We start from the raw sequence: 20,214 nt of genomic DNA on the forward strand, positions 1-20,214 counted from the left end.
ATTTTGACAAATCGTTAGAGTTCCCTATTAATTAAATTACAGGCATGTGCACCTACTTTTTTCTCTGATTTATATAGCAATCACCGCATTAACGCTAATCCTGTGTTAAATAAGTCGGTTTAAACAGGTTTTAATGCAATATATATATAATGTAGATCAAATTTAGTGAAAAAATAGTTCGAAAATTGGAAATTTTAGGTGAGGCTTTTTCAGAAACGGTACAATTTCGCTCATCTAATTTTGGTTTCATTTGATAGTATTTGATCTACTCCATCGTAGTGTGACGTTTGATTCACTAGTTTTGGGACATCCTCTGTATATAAAATATTATTATGGTTTCACCGTCTCAACCATCCCATGAAAACAAGCTTCCTTCCAAACAGCTCAGAGCGGCGTCTTCAAGGCAAGCGCAATTGTGTCGTAAATCAGATATGTCAAGATTGCTGCAGTTTCTATCCAATAGGAAGAGGGCCACCGTTGGAATAAAACAATAAAATCTATTTAACACCTTTATTCACCATTAAGCACAATCGTAAAAAAAAGAAAGAGAGCTCATCATGCTCGTCGCCTTATATACACAGAACCATAGAACTAAAAATCATCTTCCTTGAAGGTCTCTCCATAGATATTCCGTCGCTCCCTTCTTGGTCAGTTCGAAAACTTCGGACTGGACAACATCACCTCATGAATGTCTCCTTACCTACCTATAAAAAAAGAAAATCTCCTCCTAACTCTTCTTATCTCACATAAACTGATATACTCCATATACTTTTTATCAACTTTATTATCAGATATATCAACGTAAATGCCAACATAACATTTCATAACCATTAACCACTTAACTCCCTTCATTTTCAAACATAGTACATATTATATTTGTATAAAAAAATAAACTTCTTGAAACATAACAACTGAAATCTTATTCTTCTGTCCTCTTTTCCTTATCTCTTCTTCATCTCCTTTTCTTCACCTTTTATTCAAAGACATCACACGTTTCACCTGTAAAATTTAAGGAAAATTAGTCATCATATTTTGCTATAAGTGAATTTCTTAATTTCTCGAATACGGAATAACCAAGAGCTTTTGTTAATATATCCGCTAACTGTTCTTTCGTGCTCACCCACTTTATAATGAGATTTTTATTTGCTACTTCAAGTCTCACATAATGATAGCATAGTTTTACAATATGCTTCAAGGCTTTTGATTCTTCAGATTTAGCTAATTTAATTGCAGCATTGCTATCTTCGTATAGTGTTGGGACAACTTCAAATTTAATCAGCCTTCTACACATTTCCCTATAGCAAGTTAATTCTTTGCAGGCTAATGACATAGCTATGTACTCTGCCTCTGATGAGGACAAAGCAACATGACTTTGTTTCTTTGATCTCCAATAGATCACATCCCCAAAAAGCATTATAACCAGACCACTTGTGGATTTTCCGGCTTCGTCATTCATACCCAATGAAGCATCCACATAACATTCTAAATCGTTCTTTTCACTTTTGTACTTCAGTCCATAATCTAATGTCCCTTTTAAATATCTGAAGACTCTCTTAACTTGAACCCAATCATTGAGATCAAAATTTACTTGTTTTCTACTTAAAACATTCACTGCATATGTAATGTCTGGTCTTGTTCCATTAGACAAATAAAGTAAACTACCAATAGCTTGTCTGTATGGATGTGTTTTATTTTTATTCGTCTCACTCACATCACCTGAGTAATTCACACTCACCATAGGAGTCCTCACAGGTTTGCTTTCATTCATTCCAAAACGTTCAAGCATTTTCAACGTAAAATCTCTCTGACTTAAAAATATAGTTTTATTCTTTATATCTCTCCTAACTTCTATCCCTAAGAATTTCTTAGGGCACCCTAGATACACCATTTCAAATTCTTTAGACAAACTGTATCTTATTTGATTTATTTTGTTATTGCAATTCCCAACTATCAAAATATCATCAACATATAGAAGTAATATTACAAATTTTTCAATTTTTCTCCATGTGAAAATACATGGCTGAAATTCGTAAGTTTCAAAATGTAATTTTTTCATTACCACTCTGAATCTTTCATACCATCTCCTAGGGCTTATTTTCAATCCATATAAAGCACCAATCAACTTGCATACATACTTTTCATCCAAATTCTCTTTACCCTTATATCCCTCAGGAATCTCCATATATACAGGTTTTTCTAACTTTCCATTAAGAAAAGCTGTTTTAACATCCATTTGATGGATATCTAAATCATATTTATTAGCCACTGACAGAATGAATTTTACATCTGATAGTCTAGCCACAGGTGCAAAGGTTTCTGTTAAATCATACTTATTTCTGTCTGCAAAACCTTTGATTACTAGTCGAGCTTTATATTTTGTTCCAACATTACTCTCATCTTTTCTTTTAAACACCCACCTTGATTTTAAAACATTATGATTATTTGGTACTTCATTTCTTTCAATCAACACCCATGTTTCATTTTTAATCAGAGAATTAAACTCATCTTCAATAGCCTTTTTCCACTCTTTCCATTCCTTACTTTCTTTTGCCTCCTTATAACTACTTGGTTCATTTTCAACATAAGCCATAAAAGCTTCAATATCACCATCATTATCAAATGGAGTTTCATTCATACATTCTCCACTTTCACTTACAAATTTTTCACACATAAGACCAAAATGTTCTCTTACTACATTAATGCCTATGTTTTCTTTATTGGTCAAACTTAATTTATCTTCGCAAATCAACCATTGTGACATATTACCAACTTCATTTGGATCTGAAAGGACTGAACTTTTATCTCCCTTAACAAACACATTGCCATATGTTTTTGATTCTATAAAGTTAACATTTTTACTTCTATAAACTTTACCAGTTTCAGGTTCAATTACATAATAACTAGTCTCACCACAAGCAACAAGGAATCCACGTACACTTCTTTCATTAAATTTTCCTCTGGTTTTAGTGTTCAAAACATAACTCAAACATCCAAATCGTCTGAAATATTTAATTGAACAAGATCTTTTATGAATTATTTCATAAGGTATTTTATAACCCAATGTTCTTTTTGGAGTTTTATTGTATACATTTACTGCAAAGTTTAAAGCATAACCCCATAACTGCAAAGGAAAGCCAGAGTCAAACAACAAACTTCGTATCTTTTGTTGAATATCTAAATTAAATCGTTCTGCAGTACCATTTAAGTTTGGTGTATATGGGGGTGCCTCTCTAAATGTTATTTTCTCTTTTTCAACTAACAACTTCATATTCTCCGTAAGGTATTCTGTACCATTATCTAACCTTAGAAATGTAATTTTAGCTTCTTTTCCTAAAATTGTTCTAGCATTTTCTAACATAGAACTAAGAGCAATATGGACCATTGATTTATTGGCCATTGGATAAGCCCACGCATATCTTGTAAAATCATCAATAAATGTAACTACATAAGTATTGCCAAATTTGAATGTACTTGGTGTGATTGGTCCCATTACATCTGTGTGTACCAAGGTTCTCTAACTATTTTAGCTCTTTTACAGACTTCACACTCTAGAATATCATTCGTAAATTTTACATTGTGCAATGATACGTTTATTTTCGCCATCTGTTCCAAATAGGATTTAGAAACATGGCCCAGACGATAATGCCATAAAAGACCTATGTTGCTCTTCAAACTTTCAACTTTTCTTTTATTCATTTCTTCAAGGTCAGACTTATTCATTTCACTCACACACTCAACATATCGCTCCAATTTCCCTTCATCACTTATCTCCTTATAACTAAAATCATTTTCCAAATTATAATTATGTTCCTCATTTATACTGTATTCTTGTTCAGCAGTTTTATGATAATTGTGATCAATTTCCATCACATTCAGTTCTCCATTCACACCTTGCTCATCATGCATTTCAACATTAGATTCTGAATTGAATGAATATTTTGTTTGGTTAGCTAGTTCAAAGTTCAGCCACCAGAACCTTCCATCGTATTTACCACTTTTAACTAATTTATCAGATTTGCCATCAATAATATTTATCCCATTTTCAGATAGATTGACTAAAGCTCCTTTATTTACTAGTTTCCTCAATGAAAATAGATTTTTGGATAAATGTTTTGAATATAACACATTCCTCAATTTTTCTACTCTACCACTTGAAAGTTTGACATCAATAGCACCTTTATATTTAATCTTCAAATCAGCACCTTTATCTGAATTTACCCCCTTTATTTTAATTTCATTTTAAATTTCCTCTAAATCAGTCAGATAGTTTAAATTGTTTACTAAATGTTCATTTGCACCTGAGTCTGCCAAAAACGTTATATTTTTGGAAATACACTCACCTTCAACTTCTGCTGCGTTTGCCTCTCATTCTTCCTGCAAGTTCTCTGCATACGATGCATCAAAATCTTCCATTGCGACAAAGGCAAATTTAGATTTTTCACCTTCCTCCCCGCTTAGTTTTACTTTCTTGTACAAACCTCTTCTATTATTATTATCCTCTTTCATTTGTGAACCTTCAGTATTTCTTCTGTTTCCAACATTTTTATACATTCTTCTCCCTAGATATCCACCTCTCTGCTCCTTTCTATAATTGTAACCTACACGATTCTTTCCGATTACTTTCCTCTTTTTGCATGATTTTGCATCATGATTTGTAGTTAGTTCCTTGCAATTGTAGCAAATGATAGCTCTACTCTTACATTCAAAACTCATATGATTCGGCTTTCCACATCGATAGCATACCTTCACCTTCCCTATATTGAATTTCTTTGAATCTCTACTTCCAACAGAGGCATTAAGAGCAACTGTTGTCTCCATTTCTTCGCACCTCGCTTTTGCTTCCGCTTCTGTTGCCTCAGTGTTTAACATCATAGATTTTATTTCATTCAGTGAGATTTTCCCACCAGAGGCATCATACCTTCTAATTACTTCTGGTACGGAATTGTAAATCGCCATAAGAAAATTTTCACGAATATCTTCTTCTTTCATTTCACCTTCAGTAACCCTCATAAGATTTCGTGTAGCTTCTTCGAATCTAGTAATAAATTGAGTAGCTGTTTCTTTACCTTTTAGGTATGTCAAATTAGACCATGACCTTTTCAGAACAAATTTAGTCGATGGGATTTTTGGATGTTTTAATGAATCCAATTTTTCTAGTATTGCCATAGGCTCATTTATATCACATACTAATCTTTTGTATTCATCATCTAGTCTACTTATTAGATACCCCATAGCGAAACCACTTCTACTGGTTTCTTCATCGGCAGAAAGTGTAGGTTTTGTTTCGTTTTTGTCAATTAAATATAAATAGCCGAAGGTTCTGAAATCGTTTTCCACAATTTTCCTCCATACATCATATGAAGTATCCTTTTGTAAAATGCAGGCAGGATTCTGTATCTTTGGTACTTGCCTCAATTTATTTCTCATTTCGGTGAGTTGAGTTTTCAGCCTTTCTAATTCTTCACCAATATTGAAATTGGAGATGCTCTCTGAGCTGTTTTCTTCCATTTTATTCTGAAAAATCACCACTTATGAATTTTGTGTCTTCTAGATATCTGATATCAAACTTATCTCGCATGAAACTCCTTACCTCTCATACTGGGTACCCATTTGATAAATATTAAAAATTGTTTCGTCTATAAAAAATGTAACAGCCTCCATACCCTTCAAGTTTTCATTTAATTCATTCAACATAGTTACATTTTTGTCTCTTTACTATTCACCACCATTTTGTTTCTCACGTAAAGTTTGATATCAGTGTTCTCTACGTATAACTCAACTCAATTTTTGGGCAATACCTTTTAATTCAAAATTGAATTTTTATTACTCACCTAGCTTTATACACAACTTTTTCAACTTTAACTATTTTGGTGCCGAATTGTGCCCGGCTTACCTCCACCACGTTGGAATAAAACAATAAAATCTATTTAACATCTTTATTCACCATTAAGCACAATCGTAAAAAAAAGAAAGAGAGCTCATCATGCTCGTCGCCTTATATACACAGAACCATAGAACTAAAAATCATCTTCCTTGAAGGTCTCTCCATAGATATTCCGTCGGCCACAAGTATCTTGAACTTCCCTCGTTCGCAGGTGGTCATCTGGAGGCACTGTTGCCACTGTTGCCAGGTATGATATAATTATCAGATTGTAACATAATTTTTCGGAAAAATGGAGTTGACCAATAAAGTGTAACAAAATCGATAATTGTAACATAATTTAGAGAGTTGAATGACAATTAATATTTGTCATATTTTCTGTTTATCAAAACTTCGACAACAGATATCAGGCGCTTCGACTGCGCGCTTTATATCGCAAATTCGGTGTTTTATACGGAAAAGGGTCGAAAAAGGGTAGTCTGCAAGGGGTGCAAGAAAAGTTTTTTACGGATTATGAATCCTGAATAGTCCACCTTTATCTGAGTGAAAATCTCATTTTGACAGTCGTAAAAACATTGAAGTTATAGAAAGCTGACTGCGCGAGTTATAATTATTAAGGCAGGAAAAGCGTTTTTAAAAAAGCCTTATTTCATACAATACGTATACATATACAGTGAATGTTATGTCAGAACTGATTCAATGATGATAAAATTACAATTTATAACCTCGGTACACTTTCTTAGTTTAAGGAAAATGAGACGATGCTGAGATTGCACTTCCTGCGATCTTCCCACGAAGTTCATCGTTCTCGGATATATAACTCCTCCATCCTCAGAAAGGTGTCTACGTAGTGAAGAATGGAACTGCTCTAGCTTGGGATTCTTCTCTCTCTCTCTCGTTGATTTCGTGGAACTGCTCGTGGTTGGAATTCTTCTGTTTCTGTTTGATTTCTTGGGACCCTGGATCTTAGCCACAACTTAGTTTTCCTCGATCCAAAATAGGAGATAATTATGAAAATTAGCAAATAAATGATAATTAGCAGGACTTCATGCAATGATTTGTTACTTTTTTGCTTTTCCATTAAAGGTTGAACTTCCTCTTGTTTCTTCTTCAATTTGTGTATTTGGTCCAATGAAAAATCTTCAAGTTTTATTTTGAATGCAGTTAGGGTTGTTGCATTCAACTCGGCAGCAATTTGAGGAAGGTACATCGGTTCTCCCTTCAAGATTTCCTTGTCGTTGTAGAATTTTTCTTGAGAGTTTTCGAGATGACATCCTTTTGGTACATTTAGCAGGAAGTTTCCCTTCAATGTGCTGACGTCGGTTCTTCTGCACGGAAAAAAAATATTGTACTTAATATACGAGATTCATATTCTGATTAACTGAATTTCATATACTCGGCGTGACAGAAGAACGCACATCTAATCTTATATGATGGCAGTCTCCTATTTGGAACGCGCATCCGATCATGAAACTAGTCCACTTTCATATATTCGTAAATAGTCAGGTCTGCAGGATATGATGACTTTGGCATATTGTTCTACAACCATCTTACACTAACGTAGGATCCTCGGCATATAATAATGGGAATCCAGGCAGATTAATCATATAACCACGATTTTTAGTACTAGTTATTCACGCTTTCGAACCTAGTAATATTTGCATTTATAGGTTACAATCTAGTCATATTGCACTAATGATTTAGTCATATGAATTTAGAAACCTCATTATATAGATCTGGTCATCTTTTCCTATTATTTTAAGTCTAGTAAAATATAAAATTAGCTTTCTTGTCATATGAGTGGATTTCTCGTTTATCACACTGATGTTGATCTATGTTATTCATATCAGTATGAGCCAGGGAACTGAAAAAGAATTTTTTCGATTCATTTTGGTCAGTTCTACCTTGTTCATCCAGATGATTCAGATTAAATCAATATCCAGCAGATGAATAAGGAATGTCACATCATTAGAATATGTACATATATGATGAAAATAAAAAAAATCGGTTGAAGTTTCAGGAAATTTATTCATCTTTCCAAAATACATAATAAAAATAAAATTTTATGCTTACAACAGAATAAAAATAAATAAAACTTTCTTTAAAAATCTTTACATAACAATAAAAATAGCAATATCGAAAAAAATGCTAAAAGCTTCAATAACACAAAGGGTCAGGTTATCCAAATAGATATAGCTGTTGAACTCTTAATCACAAGAAAAAACGGAGATGTATTTATTGCCATCACTATGATTGAAAATTGTTATTGGTTTATGGAAATGTAATTCAGAATGTAACAACAATATTATTTTACTTGATTCACTTATTCTAAAGCTACTATAATGTTCATGAAATGAAGTCTCCAATTCAACAGTGATGAAATATATTTCATTCTTATTATTCACAAGAATCTTTTGAATCATTACAAATGATGGTTTAGGATTTCGAGAAATCTGTATTACTTGATTAATCTTATAATTTGTGCTATGAAAAACTACTTTATTTAAGATGGCAGCTTCAGTGAAATTTTTCATTATTTCTGGTCGAACACAGTCTGGAAATTGTTTAACTAAGTCATCAATATTACCATAAGAACATTTTTCAGGATAATTCACTTTATCATTAAACCCCAGTCCATTCAAAAATATATCTGTCAATTGAAGCTGGTGTTTCAAAGTTAAAGTTTTAGTTATATTCTTTCTTGAGGATACAACATTTGCAGCTAATTTGCTTTGTCTATGTTTTGATTCAAAACGGAAAGAAGATAAATAATCAACAGGACCTATAGTTTGCAAAATTCTTGGATAGTGAATGAGATGATGATGCTTGGGCTTTAGATTTTCACCAAATAACTTGATATATTGTTCATGGTGATGAGAAATATACATTCGCAATTGAAAACAATCAGATGTAATTATAGTTTTAGACAAAATAATAGATAATAGTTTTCCCAGAAGAATGAATAATGACCAATATTCATTATTTTCCGGAATATAATGACCAATTAATAAGCCAAAATACAATAAGAATGTTTTACATTCAGAAGCGCTCATTTTAATTGTTTTCTTTTTTATGTGATCCATAGAGAAGAGACTGGGTTTATTAGATAAATTATCACCAAAATCACAAGACTGAATTTCACAATTCAATATGTCTACACTAAAGTAATTCTCAATACAAATGAATTGATGCAAAAGAAGTGTTATATCAAAGAGAACAACACCTTCAAATAAATCATGTAATATATCGACTGCTAAGTTTTCTGTGACGCAAAAAGATTTTATATTACTCCACACAGATGGAGACTTTATTCCGCTTAACGACACATCACACACTTTCAAATCTTCTGTATAATTTTGTTCATTCCTAAGAAGAGATACCTTTTCTTTTGTTAAATACTTCATTTCTGATTTAGGGCACTTACAAAATCTACAACAATAATTGGCAGAAAAACTTTCAGTGAATCCTAACATTGTATGAATCCCCAAGTTATCACCTAAAACAAAAGGCATTGCAAAGTATAGTTTAATTTTTCGTCCTGTATCATTTATTTCAATTCCTTCATTTTCTAAATTTTGTATTTGTTCAATGAGTTTACACAAAACTTTATTAGGTCCGTATGATTTAAGATAATTGGAATGGAAAAGCAAAGCTATGAATATATTGTCCAATGATGCTCGATAAGCTGGTGGAATTGTAGGTAAAAAATAGTAAATAGCGCCAAGCTTATGAACAGTGGCATGCGATCCTAAAGGATTACAAACTTCATAATCATCGTGATAAAATACTATAGGAAGAACATATTTATCATCCCCCAAGGGAAAGTTTTTAATTTTGTTTTGCCAAAAAGGAGTTTGAATAAAATGAATTATTTTATGTGTTGACATATTGGAATCAAAATATTTCATATAAGATAAAGTGTTATGTAAAACATCTGGTAGTTGAAAAAAATTCTTTAAAATATCACTAATGGGGACTAAATGCGTATATGTTTCATTTTTTCGTTTTTTAGTTTACTGTCCTGGACATCCTCTGCAATAACAATTTCCAAAGGGTTAATAAGGAATTTGGACCTTTCCAAACATTTCAAACGGCGATAATCTGAATTAGTATCATGAAAAATATTCAGTACAGAGTTGAACATAAGATTTATTCCTTCGATATGAACTGAGGAAAAATTATATTTATTAGCCAAACTAAGCATCTCATGATGAATCAATTGAAGTGGTTCATCATACAAGATTCTAGTATTATCTATAATTGTCTGAACATCTTTTCTATTGAATGTTTTATTCCCATATAATCTGCAGTAATATGTGGTCTTCAATGTATCTAATAAGTTTTGAAATTCTTGATGAATATAATTCCAGTCAGTGGTTTCATTTTGTTTCTGACTTTCTATATTAGAATTTTCAATAGCTTCATGATCTACTGTAATTCCGTGGTGAGTTTTTATAATTTCAGATTCTTCACTGTTACAACTGGAGACTACGATTTCATGTGTTTTCAAATGTTTTCTGAACGAATTTATGTTTGAAAAATTCCTTGAACAGTTATGTTCAATGCATTGATATTTGCTATACTCAGAACAGTTATGAAGAAGTTTAAGATGTGTAGTTAAGTATTTGATGTTACTGAAATTTTTATGACAGAAAGAACAAGTCGGCATTCTGAGTTCAAGAGATATATCTATTTACAATAATTGACTTGAATGTGTAAGATGTCTAAATCATCTAATTCATGTGTATAAGTATGGTTTTAAATCCGATATTAGTGATGACGCAGAGCTGTTTCGACACTTAACATCAAATATAATAGATTCAATGAAATACCATATATGTTGTGATTCAATAGGGTATTTGATATTCAATGAATGAAAAGATTTGTACAAAATATCGAGTACTCGAAACAAAGATTCAATATTATATGTTACTTCACCTACATACACCCCATACTCTGTTGGCAAAGTCAGGGGTCCGACGATGAGACCAAAGGGCTGGAGAGTAGAGTGTGCCCACGAAAGTTTCTGCTGCCTACGTTGTATTATTTCTGGCAGGTCTTCTATTTTCTGAAACAAAAAACATTATTGCTAAAACTTTCACATACCAACAAAAACTCAATTAGTTTTATCATATTATAGGTGAATATAACTGCTCGAATGTTTGATGGGAATTATTATACTTGTGAACACAATACGTGACTGAAATACATAGTTAACTTACTTCAACATGAAAAAAAAAACTTTCTTGTATTTCAGACCTGCTGGGTCTCCAATTGAACCCTTTCGCTCTTTTCAATGTAACTGGGGGTATAAGAAAGGGCAGTGTTAGTAAAGCCAATATCGATGGATCTGGAAATAATTTAGAATTTAAGTGTGGCAATAATCTTTTAAACACCATAATACTGAAATGCTTATGCAAGTAGCCTTAGGTGTATAGAAAATACTCACCAACATCAGCAGAGTGCTCTACTGCTTTTATTTTTCTATGTTCTGATTCTTTCAGTATTGCATTTGATAAAGAAGGCCACTTCAAGTACACATTATTAGAATTTTCAGGGAATTTTTCGCAAAACTCAGAGTCGATCTAAAGAAAACATTTTTTCCAATTAGTCACAACATGGGCAGAATATTATATCATCCTTTTGAAAGAAAGGAACTTACCAGTTCTGATCCGATATCAGTCTTCAGTGCAGGTACTTCATCGAAAATTTCTTCTATCGTGAGATTTTTGAAATGAGTTTTCCTAAATTTTAAAGTAGCTTTCCACAATTCTATAACTCTCGTTTTTGGTTCCAAAACTGTATGCAGTAATTGGTAGTTTTTGGTATCTTCGGAATGATCTATTAATATTTCTGCAAAACAAAAGAAAGAATAAATGACTTTTCTGTTTTGTAGAATCGAAAAATTCCTAAATTGGAAGGATTTAAGCATTCAATTATATTTACCATTTCCATTGGTGTCTTCTCGGAAAAGAATCTTTTTAGATGTGCTTGTTGTCTTTTCTGTAATTCTTAATAAATTTCTTACGTTATGGTACCTAGACCATAAGCGTCCCTTGGGTGCCTTTTTTGGACTAGTTGCAGATTTTTTCTTATAGGGAATATAATATGTTTCCTTCTGCTCATTCGGAAATAATTTTATTATTTCTGCTGATGCTTCCTCAAACATCCACGGGTGTTTGGCTACACTGAAATGAATAACCACATTAATTTTGACTTTGAAGTCCTTCATAATCCCTTGCAAAAAGAAACAAACAAATCTAAATAAGAAAAAAATACTCACTCATCCACATGTTCTATCTGCAAAAATCTATTGATTATCTCTTTGCATAATTTTTTTCTTGGGAGACTATTTCGGTATCCTAAATTTGTTCGGAATGAAAGAACAAATCTTCCATCTATAGAAGATTTCAAAAAACTTTCCAAGCCCTAAAAATTCGACAAATTTCATTATTTTCGGAATGGTAAGTATTTCTTCAAGGTACAACAATATAAAAATGATTTAAAATTTTGTTCTGTTCAAGCCTAATGTATGACTTACTTCGGGAAAAAGTAACTCCCTCTTTCTCTTTATTCCTTCTAAATTTAAATTCCGGTTGGGAAGATCCGGTGAACTTCCTTTACTTTCGGGTTTCTTTCTCAGTGATGATTCAATTAATGGTGCTTGTTCTAATGAGATATTTTCATTTAAAATGGACTCTAATTCTGATCCCAAAGAAAAAGAATAAGTTTCACAGTCAGTGTCAGTAGATTCTATTGATTCAAATATTGGAGTCCCTTCAATACTGGAAGATGTGTACTAAAATATAATGTTTTATCAATCATAATCATTTAGCAAAAAAAATGTTGATAGATCGATGGGTTAACTGCTGAGGAATTATGGTGTATGTACAGGAGTGTGGGATTCCAAGGGATCCCTATGGAATTCTGGTGAGATTATGGTGTACAAATTTCAGTCAGCTGTGAAAGATTAAATTTGATGATTATAATATTAGCACATAACTGATAGCCGAGCTGATAACTTTGGAAATTAACAAGAATTTTGCAACATGTCAGCGGAAAATGCCAAATAATTTAGAAAAGCTACTTCATGTCACTCACACTTTCATTTCCTACATGAAGAGCGAGTGCTCTTTGAAATTTAAGACGAGGTCCGATCTTCGGAATTAAAATTTTCAAAGTGTCTGCGTCGAGCAATTTAACTGACTCTTGATCGATTCCCTCATCTGGAAATAAAATCATTACATCAGCCGATAAATTAGGCGGGGCTGTTTTTGGTGAATTGTTTTTTCGTACTTATTTTATGGGTACCATTAGATCGATCATAATCATCGAATAGCATCAAAATATATCAAATTATTCCTACATCCCCCGATCCTAATGTACCTAGATGTTTGATATAAAATCTCAAATTAAAAAGTCTGATAAAATCATCATGATACATTCAGATGTGTACTGAGATAAATTGAATGTTATAATTCATTATTTTAGTCGAAATTATTTATTATATTCCCTCGTCAATGAACCCAAAAAATCTTTAGATTTCAGCATGATATATAGATTTTACGATATTACACCTGCAAAATAAACATGCATGTTGATTTTGCAGGTGTAATTCTGTACATTAATAATATGATTTTTATTGGTATGCTTAAAAAACAATTATTCCATATTCGACGCCACTTTATCAGACATGTGAAGAAAATTTGTACAATGAATAATTGATGTGGTTGGTCTTCAGAGCAATAAACATGTACAGAATGAATTCATGACGTAAATTTACAAATCTCGAATAGGTGACGAACTTATGTACCGAATTAGCATAAACAATAAAGCAAATGTTCACTTACCTAGAAACCTCTGTAGATATTCTTCTTCTAGATTTAATTTTTTTAGGAAGGCTTCCATTTGAAAAAATCACTGCTGGTCTATTTTTAATAAAAGACTGCTCACTGCTCACAAATGGAAGTAGAAATATGGAAATTGAATTAATATTAACAATAACGTGCAAGACGAACAACTATAATAAAGTGCAAGAGGCCGAGTCCAAGTGCGAGTGCGAATTACGAGTTTGTACTTGCAAAATACGCGGCGATGTTTCGTGCATCGCATGTTGTCGGGCAGATACGACGCTGATCGAAAATTCTAGAAGGAAGCAGAAGGAAGGAAGTCTGTTCTTGAAGAACGGATGGTCACATACATCAGATGAGAATATTCCATTTATACGACGGGAATACGAGGGAGGTGTGAAATTGTATAGAGCGACTGAGTATATAACGTGTATAAGATGGTTTTTTCGGTCAATAGTCTAGAAATCTGTCATTGGAGAACGATTTCCAGTAAGATTAATTTTTTCATTCGTATCTGAAAGGGTTTCTACGTCAATGTAACATTAAAGAGATAATATATGAAATTCATGTAAATGGTATATGCTGCACATTTGTACGACCGTCGTTCTGGATCATTTTTTTCCGTGTGCATACTGTGCGAATTTTCATCCCCGTTGGAGCTAACATGACGAGTCTTCCATTACCAATCTGCTGGACAACGTTCTTGCTAGTTCCCACAAGGTGATTTTGGCAGGAACCAGTGGATTTTTGGAGTTGCAGTAGCTGGAACTGGCAATCTTCTACTTCTGACCCATTATAGCGGGTGTAAATCAATACAAGGCGAAGAGGCGTATTGATACCATTTTTCATTGCTTGTCAGATAGGTTTTTTTTGGGAATAATAATAGTGTTGTTTATAGTTGGGATTGAAAAGAAATGGTAATGAGAAAAAGGTTCGGGGTGTACAATAGGAAAATGGAGAACGAAAACAATTCTAAATTCAACAAAATATGCATCTACTTTTATCAATTCATAAAATCTGTGATATTCTCTCTCGTGGACGAATATCAGATTACTTGAACCATATAAATTTTTTGTTTTATTGATAATTGAATATAATTCGGAAAATTTAATAATGCTATGATGCAATATTCCGAGTCTGGAAAAACTAATGGCGTTTTCAATTTCATCGATTAATTCTATAATAATATTGACAGATATTCCGATTTGGTCCATGAGATTTTTAATCTGACTATACATATAAAAATAATCACTTAATTGATCAAATTTTCCTGAAATTCCTTCAAGTTGGGAAGCAATTGTTATTTGATTATTTCTGAGGACAGAAATAGTTTCATTGAAATTTTCGATTACTTCACCGGTTAATGAAATACCTGCATTTAAATTGAACATAATATCCTTCTGATTATTTAGAAGTTCTTTTAATGCCGATTCATAATGTAATGCGTCATTTGCATCTAAATTACTATTAATACTTTTTATTATGGTTCCCAATCCATCAATAATTCCTCTTTTTGATCTTCCCATTGGTATCAAACTTTTCAATTTTTGTTTTGCTGAGCTTAATTGATATTCATAAAACTTTTTATGATTTTCCAATTCTGTACGAAACACGGAGCTTGAAGTATTTAAAATAGTACTAGATACTGTCTTATAATGAAATTCTAAATATTTTAACTGTGTGTGGAGATGGGTTGAAGGTCATAGTAATGTATGAAACTGTGAAATTTGCTTCTAACTTTCGCTTTCCCTAGGAGAATTGGAAGGACTCCCGGATTGTCCTTCAGGTTTATTATTTGAATGTCCTGTGCTGTCACCAGGATCGTAAGGATTAGCCTGAAAAAGTTAGATTTAGTTTTAGGTTTTTTGAGGTTTTGTTTGTGCAAAATTTTCTTATCACTATCTATTTTAATTTTCCGATTACGTAGTACTCTCTCTTCCGAAAATTTTGGAGTAAGCTTATTTCTCATGTTGGATTTAATTTTTCTGTACGCGATAGTACCAGGTTTATACGTTGAAGGATCATGTCTATTTTGATTTTGCTTTTCTATGATGTTCTGCTTCCCCTCCCCCATGAGTTCATTCAGTTTTTTGTAAATTTCTCTCGTTTTTTGTTTATGGTTTTCTACATAGTTATTAATAATGGCTTTGTTTACATCTATATTGAGGGGATCCTTACTATTCAAATGGCCGTTAATTATGTCAATAGGTTTCTGCTTCGCCAAGGAATGAATAGAATTATTATATCCAAATATTGCGTAGGGCATTGAGTCTTCAATATTTAATGAATCATTGTTTTTACTTTTTAAAATTCTCAAATGTTCTAATATAGTAGAATGAAATCTTTCGATGATACCATTGGATTGTGAATTATTTACTGTGATATAATGAGGAGGAATTTGGTGTAGTTCAAGAAATTCAGATACAATACTATTTTTGAACTCAGTTCCATTATCCATCACTACTGTTGACGGTGAACCGTGATGCGTCATGAAAATTACAAGAGATCTTACTATTTCTATAGCTGTAAGAGAAATTAATGGATATGCTTGGGCGTATTTCGAAAAGGCATCGACAATTGTAAGAAATTTCTTGTTTTGTGCTTGAAAAGAGTCAATGTGCACAATTTCGAAGGGTTTACATGGCGTGGGTGTAAGCATTAATTTTTGATTTGGAGGGTCTCTATCATATTTATTAATTTGACATAATTCGCAATTATTAATATACTCCGTTACATCATTTTGGATACCAGGCCAATAATATGTTCTCTTTACTTTAGAAATAGTTTCAGAAATTCCTCTGTGGTTTGTTTTTCCCTCATGCATATATTTAACAATTCTAACCTGCTCGTCTTTTTCTTCCACGTCTTCTAAGATTTCATTGCACTTCAATAATTTGAAAGCGGTTGTTTAAATGTTTTTCTGAGAATTTCGCATATTTCTTTGTAATAATTATCTTTTTTGAAATACAGAGCGTAAAGAATATTAGGTCTTAAGTATGTTTTGAAAAAGTCAATAATTTCCCTTTTCAAATCGTTAGTAGATATTTGAACAAAAATTCTTTGTTTGCTCGAAAAAATTTTTTTTATTCTAACCTCCGCCGGGGAATGAAAAACAAATTCAAAAACTATTTGATTGTCAAAAATATTTAAAATTTTCTCAGAAATGGGGACGTCTTGAATTGGATTTTCGTGATTGGAATGTATAGTATTACCATCCGATTCGTAGTGATTTTCAATATTCTTGGAATTGATTAAATCGTCTTGAGATGAGTAATAAATGTTAATATTTATGGTGGAATTTGCAAAAATATAGTTGATCATACTGAATATTTTTCTCCATTCTAGTCCATCCAAACCACACTAAATTCTTGGTAATGCTAAGGATTTAACATTGTCTTTTTGACACAATTCTTTGAGATTGAAAGTGATTCGAATACTGTTTCATATCGTGGTTTATGATAATAAAATTCCTTAGTTATTAAGTAATAAATTTTTCTTTTGTTGTGTGAAATTTTCGCCACTTCTCCAGTTCTTTTATTCTGAGATTTGAGTTCTTGAACTTTACCGAATTTTTCTTTGAAATGAAGTGCAATACCCTTATTCATATAAAAATCAGATACACAATGAGCAAGGGAGTAGGATTCCGGAGCATCAAATGAATTGCCAATTTTTTCGGTCACAGTTGAACAATAATATATTTCATTTGCATTAAAAAGCTTCTCAAATTTCTCGAATGATATCTCCTCAACGTCTGCTTCTTCCAAATTAACAATCATCGACTCGTTATCGTTATTCGTATTTTTCTCGGAAAATTCTTTATTAAATTTCTCCATATAATCAAAAAAATCTTTGTTGTGAATCTCGACTCTCGATAGAGCATCTGCATTTGTGTTAGAACTACCTTTTTTGTAAACAATTTCGAAATCAAATTCCTCGAGTTTTAATCTCCATCTTAAAAGCTTACTATTAGGCTCCTTAAGTGACATAAGCCATTGTAATGGTTTATGATCTGTTACGATTTTAAATTTTCTGCCTAAAATGTAAGGTCTGAAGTATATACATAGTTGCCCAAACGATAGAGAGTAATTCCTTTTCAATTGTACTGTAATTTTGCTCATTATCATTGAGAGTTCTTGATGCATATGCGACCGGCTTATCGCTACCAATTTTTCCTTGTGATAGGACTGCACCAATGGCAAAATTACTAGCGACTGTAGTTATAATAAATTCTTTCGAAAAGTCCGGATATTGAATAATAGGTTCGTTCATTAACAAATTTTTACAGTATTCAAAACAGTTGATAAACGATGTGGTGTGCTCGATTTTTGCACCTTTTTTTAAACAAGCCGTTAAAGGTTTGGTAATTCTCGCGAAGTCACGGATAAATTTTCTATAATATCCTAATAACCCTAAAAATCCTTTAATTTCTTTTGTTGTTTTAGGTATTGGGTAATTTTTGATAGCTTGAATTTTGTCTGGATTTGGTTTGACTCCATCTGTTGTTACAATATGCCCCAAATAAGCTACTTCCTTTTTTAGAAATTCAGATTTATCTAACTGAATTTTGAAATTGGCTTCTCTGAGCCTTTTGAAAGATTAACAATATGTTCTTGTAATGATGTTGAAAAGACAATTATGTCATCTAGAAAGACTAAACAATTTTCAAGTCCTCTGAGTACATTATCCATTACCCTTTGAAAGGTAGAACCCGCATTTTTTAATCCGAATGGCATACGTAGAAATTCGTAGTGGCCATTCTCTACATTGAAAGCTGTTTTAGGAATATCAGCAGGATCCATCTCTATTTGGTGAAATCCGCTAGCTAAATCTAGTGTTGTAAAATATTGACATTTGCCGATTTTATCAAGAACATCATTTATATTAGGTGTTGGGGAAAATTCAGTTGGAAGAACTGAAGTGGTTCAACCTTATTGAAAAACTACTGTTACGATTTTCTTTCAAATTAGTGGAAATAATGGACTGCATTCTAAACTTAAAGGAAACAAAAGAATCCCAACATTTCACGAATAAAGGACAAATGAGATTATCATTAACTATAATGATTTTCTTACCTTTAGGTGGATGAACTTGAAGAAATGGACCTTTTAACTGTACTCACGCTCCAGAAGCAGATTTATCGAGCTCAACAAACTGAACGGAGGTGCAAGATCCTTCGGTTTAAATGATGCTGCAACTAGTTAATGAAACTTCAATTGTCCTTGTCGTATTCACCCTTCACGTCACTGACGAAGGCGAAAAAAAAACTCCACACAATGGTTTGACTCAAGTTCAATGTTTAATAACAAATTAAAATAATGTTCTTTGACTAATTCAATTTCACTTTGAAATGGAATTACGAATGGAAGCAAAAAGCAAATTTTTCGAAGTCGAGGAATTGACGATTTCGTAAAAAGTAATCGATAATGGAAACAGATATCTTTCGTTCTTTACGCAAAGATTGATACTGAAATATATCGAAATTAAAACATGCGTGCGGTTTTAATCTTCATTAGGAGAGGCAAGGGGGGTAACAAGTATCACAGCTGTTACCAATATTTATTCGGTTGCTATTCAACTGAAATAAATTCGATATTTTAAAATAATTGACTGAAAATTGTAGAAATTTAATTTAGATTTCTCTCGTGTTCACTTGGCGTGAACATTAGGTATAGGATATTTATCGTCAATAGTCTTCTCATTGAGTTTTCGGAAATCTATGACAACTCTCCATTTTTGTTTACCAGATTCATCAGCTTTTTTTTGGTACTATCCAAATCGGCGATGACCAAGGTGACTGGCTGGGTCTACCTTGTTCTAACATAGAATTTATTTGATTTTTAACTTCCTCTTTATGAATAAAAGGATATCTATAAGATTTTGTGTAGACAGGGAAATCGTCTTTAGTTTTAATAGAGTGTTTTATCTGATTTGAAAAAGAAAGGGGTTGATTCTCTAACTTAAAGATATCTGGATATTTTCGACATAATTTTAAAATATGAAATTTTTCTTCTTCATTCATATGATTGGTTCTAATTAATTCTTCTACGCTCATATATTCTGAATTATTATTAGTTTCCATTTGAAAGATTTCGAAATCATTCTGTATAGATATTGATTCAATCGGTTTATTTAAAATGAGGATAACATCTTCGTTGGTTTCATTACAAATTTCTACGTTTGCTAGACTATTTTTAGAACAAGTTACAATCTCAGAAATTTCACAAGATTCTATTATGTGCTGTGGGTCTGAAATTGAACGTTCCGAAAATTTTGTTCGTAATCTTCAGCAATTTCGTCATTTTTGAATTCTTCTTTAGAGCTGTGAGGATTATTATGATACTCGGTATTAAAAAGCTCTTCACTTACAAAATTTGGTTTCTGAGGAAAGGATTGATTTTGCCTGTTTGTAAAATATCTATTATTTGTTGAGGTACTCATCGGTTGAGTTCTCAGTTTAGTATGATTAGTAGATATACTCATTGG

General features: G+C 32.3%; 3 protein-coding genes across 3 annotated transcripts; all 3 read right to left on the reverse strand.

Annotated features, from left to right (window-relative positions):
• Nucleotides 1-848: 848 nt before the first annotated feature.
• LOC123312870 lies at nucleotides 849-5,465 on the reverse strand. Its single transcript, XM_044897429.1, has 2 exons — nucleotides 4,341-5,465; nucleotides 849-999 (listed from the first exon to the last, which is right to left on the reverse strand). Exon 1 carries the CDS (start codon nucleotides 5,425-5,427, stop codon nucleotides 4,366-4,368), a length of 1,062 nt encoding a protein of 353 aa, XP_044753364.1. The 5' UTR covers nucleotides 5,428-5,465; the 3' UTR covers nucleotides 849-999; nucleotides 4,341-4,365.
• A 5,842-nt stretch (nucleotides 5,466-11,307) lies between these two features.
• Nucleotides 11,308-12,235, reverse strand: LOC123312971. The gene is made up of 4 exons (XM_044897612.1): nucleotides 12,165-12,235; nucleotides 11,828-12,064; nucleotides 11,544-11,734; nucleotides 11,308-11,466 (listed from the first exon to the last, which is right to left on the reverse strand). The coding sequence occupies exons 1-4, from the start codon at nucleotides 12,172-12,174 to the stop codon at nucleotides 11,308-11,310; spliced, it is 597 nt and encodes a 198-aa protein (XP_044753547.1). The 5' UTR covers nucleotides 12,175-12,235.
• A 148-nt stretch (nucleotides 12,236-12,383) lies between these two features.
• LOC123312972 lies at nucleotides 12,384-14,347 on the reverse strand. Its single transcript, XM_044897613.1, has 3 exons — nucleotides 13,732-14,347; nucleotides 12,983-13,107; nucleotides 12,384-12,680 (listed from the first exon to the last, which is right to left on the reverse strand). Exons 1-3 carry the CDS (start codon nucleotides 13,787-13,789, stop codon nucleotides 12,384-12,386), a joined length of 480 nt encoding a protein of 159 aa, XP_044753548.1. The 5' UTR covers nucleotides 13,790-14,347.
• Between the last annotated feature and the right edge of the window lie 5,867 nt (nucleotides 14,348-20,214).

The sequence above is a fragment of the Coccinella septempunctata genome, chromosome 5, assembly GCF_907165205.1.
Source record: "Coccinella septempunctata chromosome 5, icCocSept1.1, whole genome shotgun sequence".
Taxonomy (NCBI): Eukaryota; Metazoa; Arthropoda; class Insecta; order Coleoptera; family Coccinellidae; genus Coccinella; species Coccinella septempunctata.

Bases quoted from the DNA above. Each gene is read 5' to 3' on its own strand.
- LOC123312971 (XM_044897612.1), bottom strand. The intron at 11,735-11,827 runs GTAAATATAATT...TTTGTTTTGCAG, and splicing joins AGAAGACACCAATGGAAATG to AAATATTAATAGATCATTCC. The intron at 11,467-11,543 runs GTAAGTTCCTTT...TGTTTTCTTTAG, and splicing joins CTGATATCGGATCAGAACTG to ATCGACTCTGAGTTTTGCGA.
- LOC123312972 (XM_044897613.1), bottom strand. From the start codon at position 13,789: ATGGAAGCCTTCCTAAAAAAATTAAATCTAGAAGAAGAATATCTACAG. The intron at 13,108-13,731 runs GTAAGTGAACAT...TTTTATTTCCAG, and splicing joins ATATCTACAGAGGTTTCTAG to ATGAGGGAATCGATCAAGAG. The intron at 12,681-12,982 runs GTGAGTGACATG...ATTATATTTTAG, and splicing joins TTCATGTAGGAAATGAAAGT to TACACATCTTCCAGTATTGA.
- LOC123312870 (XM_044897429.1), bottom strand. From the start codon at position 5,427: ATGAGAAATAAATTGAGGCAAGTACCAAAGATACAGAATCCTGCCTGC.